The 21,811-nt window shown below is 54.9% G+C and overlaps 1 protein-coding gene across 8 annotated transcripts in view; it reads left to right on the top strand.

Annotated features, from left to right (window-relative positions):
- Positions 1 to 6,322: 6,322 nt before the first annotated feature.
- The window catches only part of LOC107513052 (RAP1 GTPase activating protein), a 62,970-nt gene continuing 47,481 nt past the window's right edge, over positions 6,323 to 21,811 (top strand). For 3 of the 8 annotated variants that reach the window (XM_036229743.1, XM_036229738.1, XM_016149246.2), the window contains exon 1: positions 20,575 to 20,653. In XM_036229743.1, the coding sequence (XP_036085636.1) occupies positions 20,610 to 20,653 (44 nt within the window). In that variant the 5' untranslated portion in view covers positions 20,575 to 20,609. Of the gene's footprint in view, positions 6,417 to 20,529; positions 20,658 to 21,811 lie in introns of those variants that run through there. The other 5 variants (XM_016149249.2, XM_036229760.1, XM_036229756.1 and 2 more) reach the window with 5 other exon arrangements.

The following is a 21,811-nucleotide window of genomic DNA, read 5'->3' as shown; positions in this document are numbered from 1 at the left end:
TCATGGAAGAGTATCATATCCTTTCTCTTTGGTGTTTTAATGTTCAGCTTGTTTAATGTTACAGGGGACTGTGAACAGAGTTCAGGCCGCTGAAAAGCCAGTGTTTTCATTTTAAGAAGATTCTCACCCCTTTGCCAATACCCTGCGCACCTCTCATCCACCTCCAGCCCCCTACCTCTACCCTAGGAAAGAGCAGAGTTTTGTCACCTGCTGCGTTCTGATTCTGAAAGCTAGGAGTTCACCACCCCAACCTTAGACGTTGTATGGACACCGATATTAGCTGGGGGTTTGATTATCAACATTGAAATCCTTTATTCATTAAAGTATAAATTAGAAACATTTGTAAAATGGTACCACTGTGACATATTTCACTGGACCAACAGCTCTATGCCAAGTCCTGTGTGCCAGGGAGAGTCTAGTGAGTAGGGAGGCATGGGAGATAACCTCTCCCTCTCATACATCTCAAACCCTTGTGGTTTTTTCAAGCCCGGCTGTTGAGTTAATTGGGCTAAGGGTGTAGGCAGGTGTTGAAAGGGCAAATGTGAGAAGCTGGGTCACTTATGTACCAGATAATTCGTTTACCTTGTAACTAAGAAAAGTTGCTTTGGCTTAGTTTCCTTATCTGGTAGAATAAGGCAGTATTTGCTGCCTCATTTACCCTCCCACACTGAAGCAATAATGTTGGGGTAAAAAATACATTGCGTTATTCTTCGTAATTAGAAAGACTAGCCTTTGTGAGGAAATGCCGTGGAATCTTTTTTTGCAAATCTTCAAAAAGGTCTTGGAACCACAAAGCCAAACTACCTGGAACCCCTCTTATAACTTTTAGAATGGACATCATGCTGGAAGCCCTTGGAGTTAAAATGATGACTGGAAAGGTGTTCAGTCACCCTGTTATATAACTATTTCATCTTGGCCCATAGGAAATGAAGCCAGTGGCCAAATACTAAGCTGTCTCGATTCTGTGTTTATATGCAGGATCATGTTGAAAGGTATTCGAAATATGTTTAGAATGCATGTTGAAGATTTATGTCTTTGTGACGGGCAGGTCCTGCCCCAGAGGGGCAGATTCCCAGGTTTTGATTGTCATTGCCAAGAATACCAGGAACAGGTGCTGTGAGCCTCGGAGGTAGAGCTGTGCAGGCACCGGGCAGCAGGAAGTAATGCAGAAGCCTGGCCAGTGCTTACCAGCGACTTCCGAGAATCATGTTTTTCATTATTTACCCCTTGAGCCTACATGTTCAAATGTAGAGTACACAGAGCAGGTATTACTTGTGCTCTCTCTTCCCTAACAAATAAACCACGGGACCATTTTTATCAAATTAACATGGCTTGCTGCTAACCATATCACATTCATCACTTTTTTTTTTAAATGCATGTTTCAGACAAGTTGGTGATATTTCTTCATATGGTGAGATTTAAGTATCTTCCGAGCCTCATTACATTTTGGGAAGGAGGTTGCAGAATTGATCTCATGACTTGCCAAGGGTTGTATGACCTCTTCTGGGTGACTGGTCTGCTGTTAATATTGGGACCTGCACCAGTTCATTACTGGACCAAATCTTTGTTATGTCCCACCCAGCCAAGGCAAGACACGATCCCTGAAGAGGTAGAGCCTTCTGCCAAATGGCCTCCATCCCTAAGCACAAGTGACATGTTGGCTATTCCCGTACTAGTTTCACACTTTCTCATTCATGAGGCTATCTGAATCCTCTGTGAAGTTAGTCCTTAGAGCTTGTCCAACATAATTACTGTCTTGATCTCAAATAGAGGGCATCATCTGTTTTCCCCCAACATGCTTAAAGAAAAAACACCCTGCTTTCAAGGACTTGGCTAAGACTGCGGAGGCCAGGCCCTTTGAAGTGAAATTGCTTTTTCGGTCAGGAAGGCAGCCAGCCTTATAACAGCAGCCGAAATGGCAGCTTGAATTCCAGATCTGTTAGTGCTGCCAGGCAATGGCGGCCCTGGGCCACAGGAAGTGGGGGACACGCCCCAGGGAAGACAAAGCCTAGGCAACCACTGCCTTGGTTGAATCATTGCTGGCTGGCATGTTGGCCTTTGCACACTTGTATCTTGGTCCCCCACCCCCTACATTGTTCTCTGCCATGTTTGTAACCGAGGGAACACTAAACTACCAGCTCTTTATGATCCTGGACAAGGGTGTTCTTCCCCTTCAGGCCTCAGTGTGCTCTCTGGAAGGAAGTCGAACGTGTAGAAGCTGTCAAACATGAACTAGGTGGAAGGAGACAGTGGGGCCTCAGCTCTGCACCTCCACACGCACCCACTCCCTCGAAGCTCTGGGGAGTGCATTTGGAAAATTGCCCGACTGGATGACCTCTAAAGGACTTATTTCATCAGTCTGTGAGTCGCCTCTGTGGTTGGTTCGTGCCTGGTGTCTTGGCTGCATCTTCGCTCCCATCTGTGGCACGCATTGGCCCCCTGGACGAAAGAGGCCCCAAGCTGAGCTAGACTGTCTAGAATTGTGGACTAGAGTGAATTGCTTACTTTTGTCTTACTGTGAGCTACGGTTAGGGCTGGGCTGAATCTTATGCCTGCACCTAAAAACCACTCCGGTCCCCAGAAATGAATCAGCCTGATGAGTACGAGATTGTTGTAGCTCTGAGGGCAGGGGCTCTGGCCATCTTATTCACTGTGCCCCACAGTGTGTCACGTGTGTTCTCAGCAAGGAAGAATGAACACGTCAGGATCCACTAGAAGCTCTCCTGTGACAGACAGCAAGACCCCTGGGAGAGAGTTGCTATTACTTTAGTTTGACCACAGCCATCCCCTGCCTTTGGGGTTGTTGTCTCTTTTGTCCTCGATTTGGGGATTTCTAGCTGTGTTCACATTTGCGATATAAAGACTTCTGCAGCCCAAGGTTGCCTCTTTGGTCGCGTCTCCAGCATCAGCATGGCAGCCTCCACCCCAGGCACCGAGGCCTCCGGTCTCCCTGGAGGAAGGACGTGCCCTGGTGCTGACACGCGCCTCATCCTGTCTTCTGCTCACTGGAGTGGCTCTATCCATCTCCCAAACACCCTGCAGCCCACTCCTCTTTACCAGCCCCTCCTAGACCTTACTCAGTGCCCTGCAGACAGCTCATCTTGATTACCCACTGCTTTGGGGTCTTCTCCCCCGCTTTTCCTGCCGGGCCATCTCTAGCCATTCCCTGTCCCCTTTAATCCGGCTGAGGAGGGGCGGGCAGAGAGGAGGGTTATTTCCAAGAGGCATCATTCTGCATTCACCGTTGTGCCACCCACATTTTCATCCTCCAGCCTTCTTAGATGTCAAGGTTTTTGTAGTCAGCTTTCATTTTTCAGCAGTGAGGAGGCCAGAGGTAGTGGCTAGATAGCAATGTATTAAAGAGTTTGAAAAAGAAAAGGCTTGTGCCCAGAGGCAGCCATGCGTGAGTGGTCAGTCCTGAGTGGTTTGGATTGAAGTAGGGCAGGGAAAGCAAAGCTGCGGGGCCTTTGTCCAATCTTCTCTTTAGTACTCAGGCTCCATGCCCAGCCCCCTACGGCACAGCACATGTTGCCTTCTCCCCAGGGACCCCGACAGTCTCAGAATGGTGCCCCCCAGGACACAGTAGAGATTATAAGGCTCTTGCATTGAGGTTTTCTGTCAAGAGGAAAATGCTGTAATTGAAAAGCTCCTTGATTATAAAGAAGAAATAGAGAGGCCTGGCACAGAAGAGCTTTCGTTCTTTGGCCTACTCACCCAGGGTCGGGCACATTTAATCCCTAGTCCTCCGGTGCCAACAGGACTTCAGGCCCTGGGGAACCTTGGAGTCTGCCAGTCCAAACCAGAAAAGATCACAGCTGCAACTCACTGAGTGTGCATCACCACTGCCTCCATCTGTCCCCTCGTTCCAGCTCAGGTGGGGCACCTTTGTCCTCTGCTCGCAGTCCGGAACGGTACCATCAGCAGTGCCTTTCTGCCAGAATTGGGAGCCCATGGTCTCTGTCTCAGAGCATGGAGAGGGAGAGGGCTCTTTGGGGGAGTAGTTGGAGAACCAGGAAGAGGCACTGGGATTGTGTTCAGAATTAAATTCAAGCATCCATCTGGCCCAGCATACAAAAACGCCAAAGGATGGGAAGAGATGTGCTTCAGAGAACCCTGGAGTTTATGTGCCTTTCATGAGGCGTGTGAGGCCGGCCCTGCTATAGGCGAGTCAGCTCAGTGCATGCAGCCCTGGAAGGTCTTAAGGCTTTCAGCTGGCCCTTTCCAAATAGGATTTGATTTCAACAAACATCTCCCAGGACCACTGCCCTGCAGAAGATACCTGGCTGGGGTAATCACTACACCATCTGCACCATCCCCAGAAGTGCCTGAGCCAATCTTGTTCAGCTTCTCTCGTTACCACTTTGAACTAACTCCGTAGCACTGGTGCATCCTGCAAAGGATCCAGGCCCAGGCCCAGTGCTAGACAGGAAATCACAAGGACCCTCAAGGATGAAGTGGGCTCAAATGCAGGTGATGCTGCAGGCGTCTGTCCTCAGAGCCCCAGCAGTCCTCTTCCTGCCCTGAACTTAACCTTGTTCTACCTGCCCCCCTCAACATGTCTGTGGCCCCCCCCCACTGCACCGGCAACACTGTGCAGCTTTATTAGGCATGCAGGAGCTCAGGCCCAGATCTACTGAATAGGGACGTACACCGGGATCAGGCCCCTCCTGTGCTCTTAGAAGTTTGAGAAACCCTGGGCTGGGGCCTTTTTCCTACCCATGGTTGAGGGAAGCTTGCAGGAGGGAGAACTTGACAGAGAAGGACTGGATAGAACTAGTGCCTGCTCTTGCTTTCCCTATCTGCCTTTTCACATATGCAGGGGGTGGGATGAGGGCAAAGCATGTCCTACTGTTCCCCCTTAATTCCAATCTCTTGGTCAGGGTGAGATTTTTGGTGGGGAAACATGGCCGTGGGACCAGCCCCCATGGGGCTGAACACTCAGGGGCCTACATGTCTCAGAGGCTGGTGTAAGGGTTGCTGAAGGCCTCAGATCTTTTCCTTGATGAAATGTAGTCCTCGTGGCTGGGAAAAGATGGGGAGGTGGAACTGACAGTCTCTCATTAAGCACAAAGCCGGTGCTCAATATGTCGAATAAGTTAATACAAGACTTGAGTCCTCCCTAAGTCCTGTCAGTGAGATGGGTGGGCCTGTTGGGTCCTCTGACCTTGGAGGGCCCTGTCGCCTTGACCCACTGATTCTAAATGGTTGATGAAATAGGTTTGTCTTTACCCTTTTTTGGCCTGTTTCCTGTTAGTAGAGCAAGAGGGTGAGATCCAGAGGTCTCAAAGATCCCCTCTAACAGGCTTCTGTGACTCAGCGCATGATCTTGGGACCACCAAGCATACCCTCATCGTTGTCCGCCACAGCTCTGACCTTATAGACACACTGCCTGTTTCCTCTGTTTGTCTAGGGTTGCCCTTGGAGGGGATCCCAGTGGAAAACAGATGTGACACAGCAGGGTACTCTTCAGTAGAGCCCTGGAATTACAATTGTCAACAGCTCTGCTACTGCTCACTTGCACGTGACCTTGGTCAAGTCTCTTTCTCCTCAGCGGGGAGTGGGACCCTGGAGCCACAATCATCGACAGCACTGCTACTGCTGCTCACTTGCATGTGGCCTTGCTCAAGTCTCTTCCTCCCTGTGGACCTCAGAGGTCAGACTAAGGTGATCTCTGCGACCCCTTCCTTCCTGTCTTGTCCTGACCCAACTTCCTTTTGTTGCCTTCCTTCTACTTTAGAACATGGCCGGCGAGGCTCGCCTTCCCTCCCACCGCCCTGGCTTCCTGGTTAGGTCGGGAGCAGGGAGTGAGCTGCTCAGTCTAGGGAGGATGTCGGGGAGCAGCTAACGCGCCGGGCAGTGTCACCGCGGCCCTCTGCGAGGACGCGCGTCCACCGCCCTGCGCGGTGTGCGTGCTGCAGGGGCACAGCCGACTCGCCCCGCGCGCCCCGCGCACCTTTTGCTTTCCCTCCGCCCCTGCAGGCACGCGGAGCCCGTGGGGGCCTAAGGCGTGTCCCCCACTTGCCCCAGAAGTTGTCCCTCTTCCCTTGGAGCATGGGCTGGACCCCTCCTGCCACAGTCTAGCCGTGTAACCTTGAGCCAGTCCTTGCCCTCCTCGGTTCTCAGTTTCCCCACCTGTAAGATGGGGGCACAGAGCGCCCGCCCCCGGGACCTGTTGTGAGGCACGGCGGGCGGCAGGGTGGGGGCCTCCGCCGCTCCAGCGCCCGCGGCCCGGGCTCCGCAGTGAGGGGGGAGCGGCGCCGGGAGGGAGCGCTCGCCGGTCACGTGACGCCCCCCTCCCCGAACTGCGGCGGCGGCGGCGGCGGCGGCGAGCGCGGAGCCCCGTCTGAGCAGAGCTGCAGCGGCTGCCGCGGGCACCGGAGCGCCGAGCCCAGGACGCCCCCGGCCCGGGCCTGCGGGTGAGTCCGCCCTGCCCGGGGTGCTGGCCTGGGAAGGGGAAGGCACGGGGCGCCCCAGGCTCCGGTCGGCCGGCAGCCAAGACCCCGCGCGGACGGGTTGGGTGAACGGGCGGAGACCCGGGACCCGGGGGTTGGCGGGGAGGGGCGCAGGCTGGGCTTGGCCGAGGCTGGAAGCGGGCGGTGAGAGGCCCGGCCTGGGCTGAACCGGCCGAGCTGAACCCCTACAGGGCTGGGGTCAGGCCGTAGCTGAAGGGCTTGGGTCCCCCCGCCCCCCGGCGTTGGTTGGGGGTCCCGCCTTCCGATTCCCCTGAGGAGGGGGCGCCTTGGTTCAGAGCAGGGAACGCGCGAAGTGGACGCGTTCCTTCAATCCCTGGGGAGGGGCTTTAACACCTCCCAGGAGGAGGCGCTCTGGTCCCCAGAAGAGGGAAGTGGGGGTCCTCGGGTCCAACGACCCAGAGCCAACAGGGCGGTGATGTCCTTGCCTCCTCAGGGACAAGCGCGTTTCTCCCGCCCCCTGTCCGTGACCCGCCGCCGAGCAGGGCACACGCGTCACGCAGTCAGGCGCCCCCTCGTTGCTTCCACTGGCTCCGCAAGATCCGAGGACTCGATGGGAATCTACAGGGCGGTCCTCGTGCTCCGCAGGCGCTATGGTGCCAGCCATGGGGCGCCGGGGCTTGGGGAAGATATCCTCTGTGTGCACACACATGCACACACACGCACACGTACACACCAGCTCAGAAGGTGAGCGCCTTCCCTCCACGGTCGTTAGACCCCAACCTGTGTATGACCCCCGAGTTCTTGGGGTCATACCACAGGCCTGGGGGTGGAATGAAGGAGGACACCCACCTTTCGCACATGGCACATTGGCATCTGTCCCAGGGCTTTATGCCCCTCCCTCAGCAAAGTCAGAGCCAGCAGTAAGGGGCATTGAGAGAACCTGGGTCAGGACAGAGTAGGAAAGGCAGAGGGGAGCTGGGTCCCTGGCTCCTAGCCCACCCTGACACAGGACAGTGATCCCTCCTTTCCAAGGATGTTCAGGGGAAGAAGCTGGGGACAGAGGGCAGCCCTGAGTTTCCTAGTGCATGAGAAGGAACATCCGTCAAAGGTGCCCCTGAGTGGGCGTCCAGGCCTGGCACAGCAGCTGAGGGCAGCAGCTGAGTGGGGGAGGTGGTAGTCATGCCCAGCTGGCCCGGGGATCTCCTCCCCACTCTGAGGGTCTGGGGAAGGGGCGGGGTGCTTTAATGGCCTTGGAAAAAATTCCAGGGTAATGATTAATCCTTGAGTGGCCTGAGCGCCTTCCCCATTCACAGCAACTTTTGAGGGCAGGGTCTGAGGTCTCCATTGCACAGAGAGGCCCAGAGAGGCTAAACAAACTGCCTAAGGTCGCAGAGTCGCCTTCTGCCTGGGGTGGTATAGATTCTCTGGCTCCTGATCCACGTGGATCACCCCAGTGGTGGGGTTGAGGAAGGGTCAGTGACAGGGGGTTGTGATCCACAGTGGACTCCCTCCCCGTGCTGCCTGGGGGAGAGGTGCGTCTGGATGGAGGTGGGGAAGTTGAGTCAGGTTGAGGAGAACCCCTCCACCTTTCCTCAGGGTCTGAACTCAGACCTTCTCCCTATCTGGGAGCCTTGGGCTCGCCTTGCTGCCTCCCTCCCACAGCCATGATGGCCTTCCCACCCTGGGACCTTCCCAGCTCACAGCCTTCTTCGGAGAAAGCCCTCTCCTCTTCTCTCTGCCTGGCAGGGTGTATGCCTGGCGGGGGTCTCAGGAGGTCCCTCTCCTGGCTCTAACTACTCAAATACTCCCAGGGTACAAGAAGGATTCTTCCTTTGGCCTCTTGAAATGCAAAAGATCTCCTTTTGGTTCAGGGGGTTCTCTGCTACTCTGGCCTTAGCACCCCCAGTAGGGTCTGCACAAGCCTGAGATTAGGAAGCCCTGAGACCCTACTGTATATCTCCCTCTTAACCTGGCCCTGCCCCCCACCTGGCTGTCATGTTCCCCAGCCAAGGGGCCCTTTGAGGACTGCTGAGGCAGTTCTGTCTTCCATGTGACCTGTCTGTCTACGAAGGCCTTTGTCCTGGCCGTCAGAGGCTGCTAAGCAGCCACACACGCCGTGCAAACACTGAGACCCTCGCACAGCCAGACACAGACACAAACACCATTCAGCTCACAAATACCCTGAGACCCAGACTCAGGAACCCACGGGCATCCCCAGGCCAACACCCCTGTCTCCAACTCTGCGTGACACTACAAACACTGAGACACAGCATCCAGATGTGTGTACACAGATGGGAGGTGGTCATCAGCAAGAGGAGCTTCCTCTGAAGCCCTCATTCGGCTGGTATCTGCTTCTATTATCTCCTCCAGGGCACACACATGATACACACACAAGCAGGAAGAAGCACAAGAAAGCCCCATGCCCTTAAAAATGAACCTGGCAGATCTGCACATGCAGCCACCCACCCAGGGTGCACATGCACCCAGGCTACCATGGGTGCACACACACTGCATTACATCTGCTTCCTGCGTGTGGGACGTGAACTCATCACCCCAGGAGGAAGAGACAGAGGCCTCTCTGACCACCCTCAACAAAGCCTCACCTACCCTCTTCTCTGCCTCACGTGAACCTAGCTTGCGTGAGGATACTGGAAAACTGCCTGGTGTTCTCCCCTCGGTGAACCTTCCTCCTCTCCCCCTACCTCAGCCCCCAACACCTACCAGGTTGCCAAAGGAGTCTCTCTCCTTGGCTCCCCCTTTGCTGTCCATGAAGGTGCCACTCCATAGGCTTCTCCCAAGATAGGGCATCCCCAGCCCAGGCTCAAGCAGACCCAGGATTCCATTTCCTTTGCCACTTTTGCCAGGAGGCCTTGCCAAGTCCTGGTTTCTGCTTTGCCTGCCCAGCAAGGCCAGAGCCCAGCTGGTGTGAAGGGAGGGGAATCCCCTAAGTTCTCTGCTTACCTCTCGTCTGGCAGAACCTCTGCAGGTTGGGCCCTCACCCCATGGCTAGGCCTCTGGCATCGCTGGGAAACAGCTGCTGAGAGGTGCTTCTATGGGCTCAAGATGAGTCTCCAGGGCAGACTGATGCTAGGCAGGGGGCAGCGAGGGCCTCTGGACTTTGTTTGCCATTCTCTCTTGGCTACTCACCCTAGGCTTCCCAGAGCATTGGTTTCAAATCTAGGCCTGGCCCTGTTTCTTGCTGGCTGTGTGGCCCAGGCAAATTATTTCCCCTTTCTGGGCCCATCTCCAGCTCTGGGAGGCAGCTCAGCCTGCCTAGGGAGTGTGAGGTGGGAGGTGGCAGTCCTGTGCCAATGCAGAAAGGAAGTTTGGGTCTGCTGGAAAGTGTAGGGCAAGCGGGGGCCTCTGGCTAAGGACTTCCAGCAGCCTGAAAATTCTAGGTCCACAAAGGGTCAAGCAGGGGTAGCCAGTCTGGGACTTCCTGGGCTGGCCAGCCTGGGGTCAACAGAGAGGGAACTGAAAGCAGGGGGCTGCAGCTGCGGTTTGCATCTGTGGGAATTTTCATGCCCCTAAATGTGCTCTATTTTTAGGGCTGAAGACTTGTACTTGCGGGCAGTGACTCAGAGAGCAGGGAGGGAGAAGCAGAGGGGTGCCGGTGGGGAGACATCCCCAAACAGGGGCATCCCGCTGGGATACCACCCTTCCCTACGATGCTCGTGCTGTGTGCTGGCACAATGGTGGGGACCTCATTTGCACACTTACTAAGCAGTTATTGACCATGTAGTCTGTCCCAGGGACACAGATATGACCTGGGTGTGGCACCTTCTGGTCCCTACCACAGTCCAGTGTGGTTTTATTGTGGCCACATCTCAGATGAGGAAAAGCTCAAAGAGGTGAAATACCGCGCCCATTCTGTTAGTAAATACCCCTCTGCCAGTGTGGGGCCACCCTCCCTTGGTCCCCTTTTCGGAAGAAGACCTGAGTTCAAATTCTGCCTTTGCCCCTGATTAGCTGCACAGCGTGGAGCAAGTTACTCCGTCTCTTTGAGCCTCTGTTTTTTCATCTGTAAAGTGGGGATCACCCACTTCATGCATTTGATGAGGTTGTTTCAAAGGTTAAGAAGACTAATGTAGGCAAGTAACCAGGGTCATGCCCAGCTCCTAGTGGGCACTTGTTAGGGACCAAGAAGAGATGGGCTGAGAGTTGTCAGGAATCCGAGTCTGGCCTCTGCTGTATGACTTTGAACAAGTCACTTGCTCTCCCTGTGCCTCATTTCCTTCTCTACGGAACAGAGATGCCGAGCCCTTGTTTGCCTGCCCACCTGGGAGTGCTGTTTGCGCAGATCAGATGCGATGGCCAGGAGCTGCTGTGAAAAACACAGAGCTGCACTCAGAGATGTGACTGCGCAGGAGATAAAACAAGCACTAGAAAAATGCGGAGAAAAGCATTTTTTAAAAAACTCCAAATATTTTATTACAGCAAGAAATTATAAGCCCTTTCTTCAGTGTTTTGGGATTGTAGGCAATTTTCCCATAACTTCACGTTTCCAAGGCGGTTGGTATTGCTATCATCATGTGAGATGGGTAGTTTTACCCCCAAGGTATCAGTGCCTGGCACGTAACAGGTCGTCAGTAAATGGTAATAGTGGCTGAGAGTGGAATTATGAGTTGCATAGTGAAAGGAGGAATGAAGGTGTTTCTGGGACATGACCAGCTGCAGTGTGGCCATGAGGACACTGGTTTGGCTTCGATGAAAGGTGTTTGTAAGGTTGAGCTGGGATCAGTTCATTAAGGGCCTTGAATGCCCAGCTAAGGAGTTTGCATTTCCCTGAAAGCCAACGGGAAAAACGTTGAAGGGACTGGCCGAGCCTTCCGTGGGCAGGCCGTGGGTCCCGGGCCAGGCTCGGCAGCCGGGAACGAGGAAGTAACCTGGCGCAGGTCTCTGTCCTGCCCCTGCTGTTTCAGTGCCGCTCCATGGGCTGTTTCCATGGGACTCGTTTTCCCCCATCTATGCAAAGAAGATGGCTCCAGCATCTCCCGTCCCAGGGGCAGGCGAGAGGACCTGGCACTAACCCATCAGGGATCGAGAGGGCTGTCACCGTGCTGGAAATCACGTTCCTCCTCTCACGAGCTGGGTGATCTCGGGAACGTCACTGGCTTCTCTGAGCCTCCCTTTCCCTCTGTGCAACGGACGGATGCAACTTCTGCCTTTGCAGTGTGGCTCCGTGAGACGGAGCTGGTGACCGTGTCGTATGAGCCTCAGATGTGTCATGTCTTTGGGGGAACCGTGCTGTTTCTTGCAATTACCCGTTCCCCAGGATCCCTTGAGAATTTGGGACTGCTGGAATTTGGTGGGAGGAACGGCAGGTGAGGACAGACTCTTGAGCTGCCAGAGAGGCCACAGGAGTCACATGCCTGCTGCACCCCGGCTGTTGGAGGGTGTGGAGGGTGAGGCATGTGGGTCCAGCCCTCTGCCCTGCTCCTGAGTTCTCAGCCCCAAGTCTTCGAGGTAAAGACACCTACATCCTGAGATCAGAGGACAGCCCTCCCCAGGGCCCCATGCCTCTGAGGTGGATGGAAGTGGCTGATGGAGGGTGACCTTGGGAATTCCTCTGCTTGCATGCTCAGCACCAGAACTGCTGGGATTGCCCTGATTCCTTCGTTCTCAAAAGCAGGGCGTGTCATTGACCTTTGAGGGGCTGCCAGGACAATGCCCAGGCTGATGGTGGCCAAGCCTCCCGTCCTGCTGCCTCTTCCCAAACTTGGAAGTCCTGAGAGAGGCCATCCACTCCTGGCAGGCTGCTGCAGACCCTCATGCTGGCCCAGGCAGCAGGCAATTGGATGTCACTGGGTTAAGGTCTCTGGGTAGACGGGCTCCAGGCTTGCCCCATCCACCACCTGCCTCTGCCTGACATGTGTGAGTTTTCCAGGTACAAAGGGGTGACCTTACAGTCCCTCCCTCAGGGCTTCAAGGCCCCCCACAAACAGAAATGGAAAGAGCCCTTGGGGCAGAGCCCTCACCTGCGTCACTCGCCAGGCAGGCCCTCAGACCTCCCTGGCTAGAGAGGTGTGGCCCTTTGTGGTCCTCTGAGGGGCAGAGAAACCTGGGCCCTGCCCCCTGCCCTTGCTCCCATGCTACACTGTTGGTGCCTGTCCTGCGTCGGCCAGGGTGGGAACTGGTTGGCTGAGGGATTCCAGAAGGGTTCTGACAGGAGAGAAGAAGAATGGAGGCCGAGTGATCGAATACAGGTGGAGGGCATTAATTGAGTACTTATGGTATGCTGTGCCCTATGCTAAGCACTATTCTCAGATCTATCTCATTTAATTCTCAGAGCAATCATTATCTGCCTGCCCAAGGTCAGTCAGCTGGTATGTGGCTGGAGCTGAGATTGAATTAAGGACTGTCTGACTCCACTTTCAATTACTTTATGTACTGCATGCAGAATTAGCTGGGGAGGGGAAGGTACAATAGAGAGGAATGGGTTGTGCCCTAAGGAATGGAGGCAGTTCTGGGCAGGGGCAGGTGCAGCTCCAACTCTAGGCTTGTCCCCACACCTTCAGGACCTGGCCCTGAATATCCAGCTCCTCTATCCTCCCTTTCCCTTTCTCCATGGTCTGTCCCTGGGACTCAGTGCCCTGGACTAGGCTGGGGGAAGAGGATGAATGGAGAGATTTATTTGCAGAGGTTCCCAGGGATGTACAATCTCACTGACCCTGGCTTCTCTCAGCCCCCTCTGCACAAACTCCAATGGAAAATGAGAAATCCTCAGCCTGAGAGCTGGAGAGGGGCCCATGAAGATCAGATGGTCTAGCCCCCTCATTTTACAGATAATAATTATGATTATGCCTGTTGGTAGCAATTTGCAAAGGGCTTTCACATCTGGGTTGGCTCTGATGTGCACCAGAGCCTTTGGGGCTGGCAGAACTCGTGTGGCTGAGGAAACTGAGGCTGAGAGAGGCAACGAGATGGGCCTTGGGAACATATCTGGCCTTGGTGCTGGGCTCCAAACGCATACCTTTCTTCACTCTGAGCTCCTCACACTATCCTGGGCCCCCTGAGGACCGGAGCCTACGAGGCAGGTGTGGCTCAGAACTGCATCCTGCATTAGGGGCAGGGAGGCTGGTTCTGAGAGGTCAGCATGGGAACACAGCAGGTATCAGGCGAAGCTCTGGGACTTCCAGTGATGCCTGCCATTCTCCCTGTTGTGGGAACACAGTCCCCTTCTCCATGACAAGAGTGATAGACCGAGGGGCAGACCTGTTCCATAGAGGCTTCCTCACCTGCTATGCCCCTAGGGGCCAGGCTGCCCCAGAGAAATCAGACTGAGAAGGTACCTCATTATACAGAGAAGCAAACTGGGGCCCCAAGGGGTAGGGACCTGCCCACAGTCACAGTGAGCCAGAGGGAGAGCTGGGCCTAGGACCCAGGTCTCCCGACTCAGTGCGTGGCTGTGCTAGCACGTGTCCAGTAACAGTAGTAAGGGCGGTCCCCACCTAGTGGGTGCCTACCCTGTGCCAGGGCTGAGCACTTTACACTGAATCCTAAAGAACAAACCTATTATTATCCTTACCATCCCCTTTTACAGATGAAGAAACTGAGGCTTCGAGAGGTTATAAAAATGGCCCAAAGTCACAAACCAGGAAGTAACAGAGGTAGGGATTCAAATACACGTCCATCTGACTTTAAACCTGTGCCGATGTCAACTGCTATATATATATTATGATAGGAACAAAATGATTTTATCTTCTTTTTTGTTCATAGCTAACCTAGGACATCATTCACTCATTGAATATTTATGGAGTGCCTACTATGCTGAGACCAGGGAGCTGATCCAGAGTCAGAGGCTAGGGGTTGAAGGTCAGAGATTAAGTAGGAGGTAGAGGGGTCTCCAGATACTCCTAAACTCTGCCCCCACCAGGGATGGCAGCCCCCTCCCCTCTCCTTCTGTCCCCAACCCAGCCTCAGACTGCGTTTGCAACCACTTCCTCTGCCCATCATGCTTGCCCATGGGGTATGCTGTGGTATGATTTACCCTTATGGGAAATGGAGCATGACTCAGCAGGGACTTCTGGATTTTGTACACCCCAAAGAAGACCCTAGTGGCAACAGCATTAGCAACCACCACCATGCAAAGCCCTTTGTGGGCACAAGGCACTGTGCTAAGTTCTCTCCCTGTGTACATCACTTAGTTGGTCCTCTCCGTCACTCTGTGATTTAAGAGCTAGTATATCTCCATTTTCCATATGTGGGAACTGAGCCTTAGAGTCCTGCAGCTCAGGACTGGGCTGGAACTCTGCTCTGTCTAGCTCTCACGCCTGCACCCGTACCCTGTGCCTCCCTCTGCCCTGCTCTGTGTCCAGGCTCTGTGCCCAGGCTGTGTGGTTATGCATTTAGAATCCTGGTTCCTGGAAGGCAAAGCTTCAACCAAGCAGCAAGTATTTAGTAAGCACCTACTGTGTGCCTTGGGGAAAGTGCTTTGTGAAGCTAAAGCTTGTGAGGACGAGGAGATAGGGGCTCCTCTGTGAGGGATGCAGGGCCCCATGCAGCCACCCCCACCCCCCAAGCACTAACTAAGGTGGAAGAGGATTTCAGGCCTCCAAGGGTGTCAGGGCAGGGCAGCGTGTGCTGTTTGAAAAGGTTTGTTCTTGGCAGGAGTGTCCCTGAGAGGGACTCAGAGCAGAATTAAGACCTCAGAGGGTCTTTACAACTGCTTCTACTTCCATCGAGCCTCGGGCAAGCCAATCAGAGACTCAGTTTGCTGGTCTGAGCTGTGATAACAGCTCCGAATGTACAGTGTGGTCATGAGGACGGAACCAACAAGAGTGCTTGGCACAGGGCCTCGGGAACTAGTAGCCTCTCTTACTGAGCCCAGGTGCATGCGTGATGGAGGATGATGTCTTAATCCGGTATCAGGGGAGCTGGATCTGCTCTGTTGCAAGCCTCAGTTTCTCCATCAGTCATGGCTGACATATAACTCCCGCGTGATCTGCCTCACGGGGCCGTTGCAGGGATCACAGGTCCCAGGGCGCGTAGGTGCGGCTCCGTGATCTGCACACTGAGTGAACGGGTCCCGGGGGAGAGGGGGCGGCGGGAACATGGTGGGCGGCGGCTCAGGTGCCACCATTGTGGCACGCAGGTGTGCCATTGTGTCCCGGGAGTGGCGCGGCAGTTCACACCAGGGAGAGGAGAGAGGGCAGGCCTTGGGGGCCGCCTCCGCACAAAGGGAGGAGGGAAGAGCGCGGGGGGTGGCGAGCGCACGGCCGGGAACACAGGGTGCTACCTCCTGACTCCCTCGGGGCCCCCACCATCCCCAGCAGAGACGCCAGAGGCGCCGGCCAGGGGCGCTGTCCCTGGTCCTGGAGCCCGCCCGCCCCGTTTGCAGTTCCTGTGGTGGCCATTTGAGGGCGCCCGGGACCGCGGCGGACACCCAGGTCTGTTTCAGAACGTTTTTAAAGAGCATTTTCCTGTAATGGCCTACCTCAACACCTAATTTCAAAAACAAAACGATATTATAAAAGCCCTCTACTTCCACCTGGCATGATCACACCACAGGACCAATGAAGTAACCACGTGCTTGCATATCTATATATGTCTGTACATATCTTTCTGTCTCAGGGATGGGATGAGCAGCCTTTCCCATACATAAATATCTGGGAGGATATTTGATGCACCGCTAGTCTTCCTTAAGTGGGACTCTCCCAGGCATAGCTTTCCTTGCCTCCACTCACTGAATGACAGTGGTGATCCCCAGTAATTGCAGAGATGAAAACCACCCTCAAGTATTTCCTAATGCCCTCTAGGGGGGCAGAGCCACCCCCATTGAGAACCACTGCTAAAGTCAAGGGCCTTGGCGGGATGAAGAGGTGCTCATAGAACTCCAGGATGGCTGAGTGGGAGGGGGTGGCATCTTAAGGTACTATCGGGCTTCCTGTCCCCCATCTTATAGATGGACCTGCAGAGGCCTGAACTAGGAAGGGATTGTGCTAGGAAACGAGTAGCCAGCAAAGCTGGGGGCCACACTCAAGGTCTCCTGCCCCCAGTACAGGGGGTTCTGTCGGCCCAGTTGCCCTGGGGGGAGCTCTGAGCATCAAGCAGTCTCTCGTCCAGCTCAGCCCATCTGCCCCTGAAAATGGGTGTGAAGGGCCACGCCCTTAGAGGTTAGGCGGAGGAAGCTGGCTGGATTGGTGTGAGAGGAGCCTTGGAATCCCCTCTCCTTGGGGATGCTACAGTTGTTGCACACCCCTCAACCTCCAAACAGCCATCCTCTCTCCTACCTTAATTTTTTTTCCAATAATCTTCCTAGTAGTTAGCCGGGCACTCGTGTGTGTGTGTGTGTGTGTGTGTGTGTGTGAGAGAGAGAGATATGAATGTGTGTGCATTGTATCTATGTGTATACTGTGTATGAGCATAGTGTGATAAAGGCGTGTGTGCCTATGATTTCTGTGCATGAATCTTATTGGTGTGTGTTCACACGTGTGTACAAATGCGTATAAACCCAGTTATAGTCAGTAAGTGAGCACACACTGATTGGGAACATGTGGGTATGAACTTGATTTGACCTTTGTATACGGGCTTGCATTGTAGGGGCTTATGGTCACGTAAGCATGTCTGCATGCATTTGATCTTAATATGATCTCTCTAGGCACGAGTTAGATGCTCTGTGCACAGTACAAGGGCAAGTGCACATGTGACCTGGTGAGGTCACATGCATGAGGTCACATGCATGCAGGTCCACCACAGAACTTGCCAGTCTTGTTCTTCTCTGTTGCTAATGCCAGAATAGTGTTAGGCCCACAGCAGGTGCTCAGTACATCTTAGTTAAATGACTGAGAGAAGGAAGAAAGATGCCCTCATGTGTGTCTGTGTGTCCAGAAGACTTTTGCTCTCAGGGACCCTAGAGGTACATGGTCTATATTGTGACCAGAGTCACATCCCTAGGGGCAGGGGCTGAGTGGAGGCAATTATTCTGGCCATTTTGGCCAGAGCAGATTGTCTTAATTTCTGATGGGGACACTTCAAGTAGGCAGGGGTCTTAGGAACGCATTGAATGGGGTAGGGGTCTTAGACCTAGGACAGGGGATGGCTGGGTGTGTAACCTCACTGGGAAGTTTCCTGGGGAGAGTGTGTGAGCCAAGCAACACCTACTCCTGCCTCCCTTCCCAGGGCCTGGGGACCTTCCAGGAGACTCCTCAGGAGCTCAGAGTGCAGCATCTTGGGTAGGTGTGGCTCGGCTAGAAAGGCCATGGGCTAAGGATAGTGATTTTTTGAGCCTACAGAATTCTCTGAAGACAAACACTGTTTTTCATTATTTTGTCTCTAACTCAGGAAGGTGAGTATGTGTCTAATAGATGAGTAAACCGAGGTCCAGGGAGGAAAGCTAATTAACGCAGAACCCCACAGGAGGCTACTGGCCAGGCAGCCAGGACTGCCCTGTCTCCTGCCAGGAGGCCCCAGGCAGATATCCGGAATGGGAATACCTGGTGGGGTGGTGGGGTGGGAGGTTGCTGGGGACCCTGGCAGAAATTGATCCCACCAGCCCCACCTGGAGCCCTGGCTTCAGATCTCCCCAGAGTCTGCCCGTCACTGTGCCCTTACATTTTCCTGCTATGGGTTGGGAAAGGGGAGCTGGAGGCAGGTAGCGGGTGGAGGTCCCAGAGCTCAGCCTAGGGTGAACTTGGAAAGGGAGCTCTGTAACGCTCCATCACTGCACCCTTTCCTCCTTCCTCACACAGTCTGGCACCTGTTTGAACAACTTGGGTGCAAATCTAGGAGGCCCAGAAGAGGAGGCTTCCTTCTAGAAGGAGGCCCTGGCCCTTGGAGGGCAGCCTGGCTCCGGCTCCTGGGCAAGAGGCTGGAGGGAAAGGAAGAAGGAAGCTCTATCCCACCCCAAAGATGGCAATGACCTTCCACTGCCAGTCGGCAAACGTGGGCTCTGCGCTGACTTCAGAATAGTGAGTTCCTAGTCACAGGGGCTAGTGGAGGCCAGACGCCTGGAAGGTATTAAATAATGTCTTTAAGGTCGCACATCTAGGCAGTGTCAGAGCCTGGTCCAGCACCTACGCCCTTACTACACTGCCTTTGTGTCTGTCTGTTTGCCTTGTAGGTTGTTTTACATCCCATACAAGATCTGCCTCGTTCTTTCCAACAGCTGCATGGTACTGCATGATATAAATGGACCCTAGTTTATTTGTCCAGTTCCCTCTGGCTGGCCATTAGTTTGTTTTGAAACTCTTACTATAAATATTTGCTAACTACAAAAAAACATGATTTCATATAGTTCAGCCTAATGCAAGGGATGCTGCAGCAAGTGTTTCATTTAACAAACACGTACTATTTAAATACGATTCTTAATGCTTTACAAGCATTAACTTAGTTATTCTTTGGCAAAAACCCTTTGAAGTGGTTACTGTTATCTTCATCATCAAACCCAGTTTGCAGAGGAAGAAACTGAGGCACTGAAAGATTAAGCAACTTGCCCAAGGCCACACAGCTGACAAACAGGAGAACTGGGATTTGAACCCTGGGGGGTGGGGTTCACAAGGATGAGGATGTAAGCATGTGCCTCCTTGTCCCTTGTCCTTGTCCTTCAGGCTCACATGCTGTGATGTAGAGGCTAAATTCTTAGAAGCGGCCTTGCAGGTTCAGAAGGTGCATTTAAACTCCAGTTGCCCAAGGGACCGGGAGCTGGCTAGGGAGTGTCCTTTGCATCCCTGGCTGAGGGAACATGGCCCCCCACCCTCACCCCACCCCCAGCTCTTACCAGTGAGGCAGCTGCAGCTGGTCAGAGCCCAAGAAGCGGGAGCCCACACTGGACTCTTTGTCTTTGGTGGGAACCCTGCGGCCCCCACGGCCCTTCTCAAGGGCCCACTGTCCCAGCACCAGCTGGTCCCCCTGGGGGCCAGGCCCGGCTGGAAACTTGGCACATTGGAGTCCTTGGCCACCCTACCAAGTGGACATGCAGGGCCCACTTAGGAATCACTCTCACTGAAAAGACAGACCAGCGAGGCTGAGGGCCATGTCCAAGGGGATGCAGCAGCCTGGATGTGGCTAGAGTCCTGGGTCCCCCAGCCCTGGCACTGTGCACAGCCCCCATGGCCCAGGCCTAGCTCCTCTTCCTCCTCTTCCTCCAGCTCTCTGGGGTCCCCTGCTACCACTCAGGAAGGAAAGACTTCCTCCCTCCTCTGGCCCACCTCAGTGCCCCTAGGGCTTATCCCTCAGAGCCCTACCCACTGCCTTGTGAGGAGTGGGCTTCCCACATTGCCCTGGGTAGTCCCTCGACACAGGAATCTGCCCTTGCTTTGGATGAGCTGCATGCAGAGGAGGGGCTCAGAGTGTTTGTTGAGTGAATGCATACCCAGTCTAGGACTCAGAGCCCAATGTTGCCGAGTGAGGGAACCCGGGCTGGATGAATTTTCAAGGAGTATGTATTTACATTCCTACCCCGTGCTCCTCCTCCTCATCAGGGCAGTGGGTGGGGGCTCCAAGGAGCCGGGGATGAGAGTGGGCAATGGAAGGGCTATTGGCGATTCTCTTTCTTTCACTCACTCATTTGCCTGAAGAGCAGACCTTCTGACCTAGCGCAGGACTCCTGTAGCTGTATTAAGCATTTACTGTGTGTCAGGTCTGGGCTGAGCACTCTGCACGCATGAACTCATTCCATTACCACAAGGGCCCTGGGGGTGCGGAATGAGTCCCAGTTTACACATGAGAAATTTGAGGTACCTACAGGGAAGGCACGGACCTGCCCACAGTAAAGACTATTTGACCCTCCATTCCAAGTTCCTGACCTGACCTGCTGCGAGCTTCTCCTTAGTGATGACGGCGACAGATCCACCGACAGCTATGACTCTAGGACGATGGAAGAGGGTGTCACCTGCAGAAGAGGGTCTGCAGCCCGGTGCATCCCTGGTTTGGGGGGTGAAGGGTAGGTCTCGTTCTACCACTCACTCCTCTCCCTGCCCCCTCTCCCGAGGCCACGCCCAGCCCTGCCCCTGTAGTCCCCAGCTGGGAAAGTCCAGCGAAGCCCCCGCCCCCGGCCCGAGGGCGGCGCGAACAAGCGGTCCTTTCTGCACGGCTGCCCCCGGCAGCTGGACCGCAGCCCGCGGGGACGCGGACAATCCCGGGGCTTGTGGCCAAGGGCGGGGCGGCCTGAGTTGCCAAGGTGACCCGGGCGCGGGGAAGGCGGCTCCGGCTCGGCGCGGGCCAGATAGTCAGGCGGGCAGCGGCGGCGGCACCACCATGAGCTGCCGGAAGCGCAGCTTCACCTTCGGGGCCTACGGAGGGTAGGTGCGTCGGGTGGGGGCGCCCGCGTGCGCGCGCGCGCCCGCCTATGTCGCGGCTTGGGTTCGGGTGGTTCCGTACGTAGTTGAGCATTTGTGCTTGTGTGTGAGGCGAGCTGGTTGCCGTCAGTGCGTAGCGTGCAGTGTCGGCCAGCCTGTATGTGTGCGTGTGTGTGTTCCTGTGTGTTGCAGTTGGATGTCCATGAGCACGTGTGGGGTCGTGAGCGCAAGGGTGGGCATTTCTGCGTTTGGGTCCCAAGTGCGCGGCAGAGCTTATGCACGTGGCTGGTTGTGGACAGGAAGCTGGGCCTGTGTGTGCGCACTCCTGGGTGCATGTGTAGTGGGGGTGGGAGGAGGCAGGTCAGGGGACGCCCTGCAGGAGGCTCCATTTGTCCTCCGAAGCTGCTGGGCCCCTTCACTGAGGCTCTGGAAGAAGGGACCAGAGAAGCCATTAGCAGGCCACCGACCACCCCCACCTCTGGGCACCTGGATGACCCCTGTCTTAGGCCCCCTGGCTCTCGGGGACCCCATCCTCCTAGGGCTGCTATCTGCTTGGGCCTGGAGATCTGGGGGGGAAGTAGTCGGAGTGGTGGCTGGCCCGTCATGGGGTCACTATCTTTCTTGACCCCAAATGCCCACCTCAGAGGCAGGCAGAAGTGTGCTGGGAGGATTCTTGCCTTAGGCAGAAATTTGGTAAATGGGAAGGAAGACTGGATAGACAGACGGGCCAGGGCCCCTTCCCTGAATGGCCAAGTAGTTACAGAACCTTCACCAGGCTCTGCCTCCCTGCAGTCAGAAGAACACACACTTTTGGGGTGCAGAGCAATTGGGGCTCACACACGTAATGCTGCTGGTGTGGATTAGGTGTTCTCTGAGCTGTGTGGATTCTTTCCAAGGTGCTTCCCCTCTCAAGATGTCCAGCCTCCAAGGGGACCCTGGCAGAGGGCTTGTTGGGTGGGCTGCCTTCTCTGTCTGGGACCCTGCTAGCCGTCAGGTGGAGAGAGGAGCCCAGGTTGAGCCCTGAGTTTCCTGGTCAGCTGACACCAGAGGTAGTCCAGGGAGTGGGGCTGGGTTCTGTTGTGTGACCTTGGGCAAGTCCTGGCCTCACTGTCCCTGTCTACAGAGTCCACATTGTTAGCTGATCCCTGGGAGACCCCAGCT

Source organism: Rousettus aegyptiacus, unplaced genomic scaffold (assembly GCF_014176215.1).
Source record: "Rousettus aegyptiacus isolate mRouAeg1 unplaced genomic scaffold, mRouAeg1.p scaffold_m13_p_1, whole genome shotgun sequence".
Taxonomy (NCBI): domain Eukaryota; kingdom Metazoa; phylum Chordata; class Mammalia; order Chiroptera; family Pteropodidae; genus Rousettus; species Rousettus aegyptiacus.
This window is presented reverse-complemented; position numbering and strand designations above follow the sequence as displayed.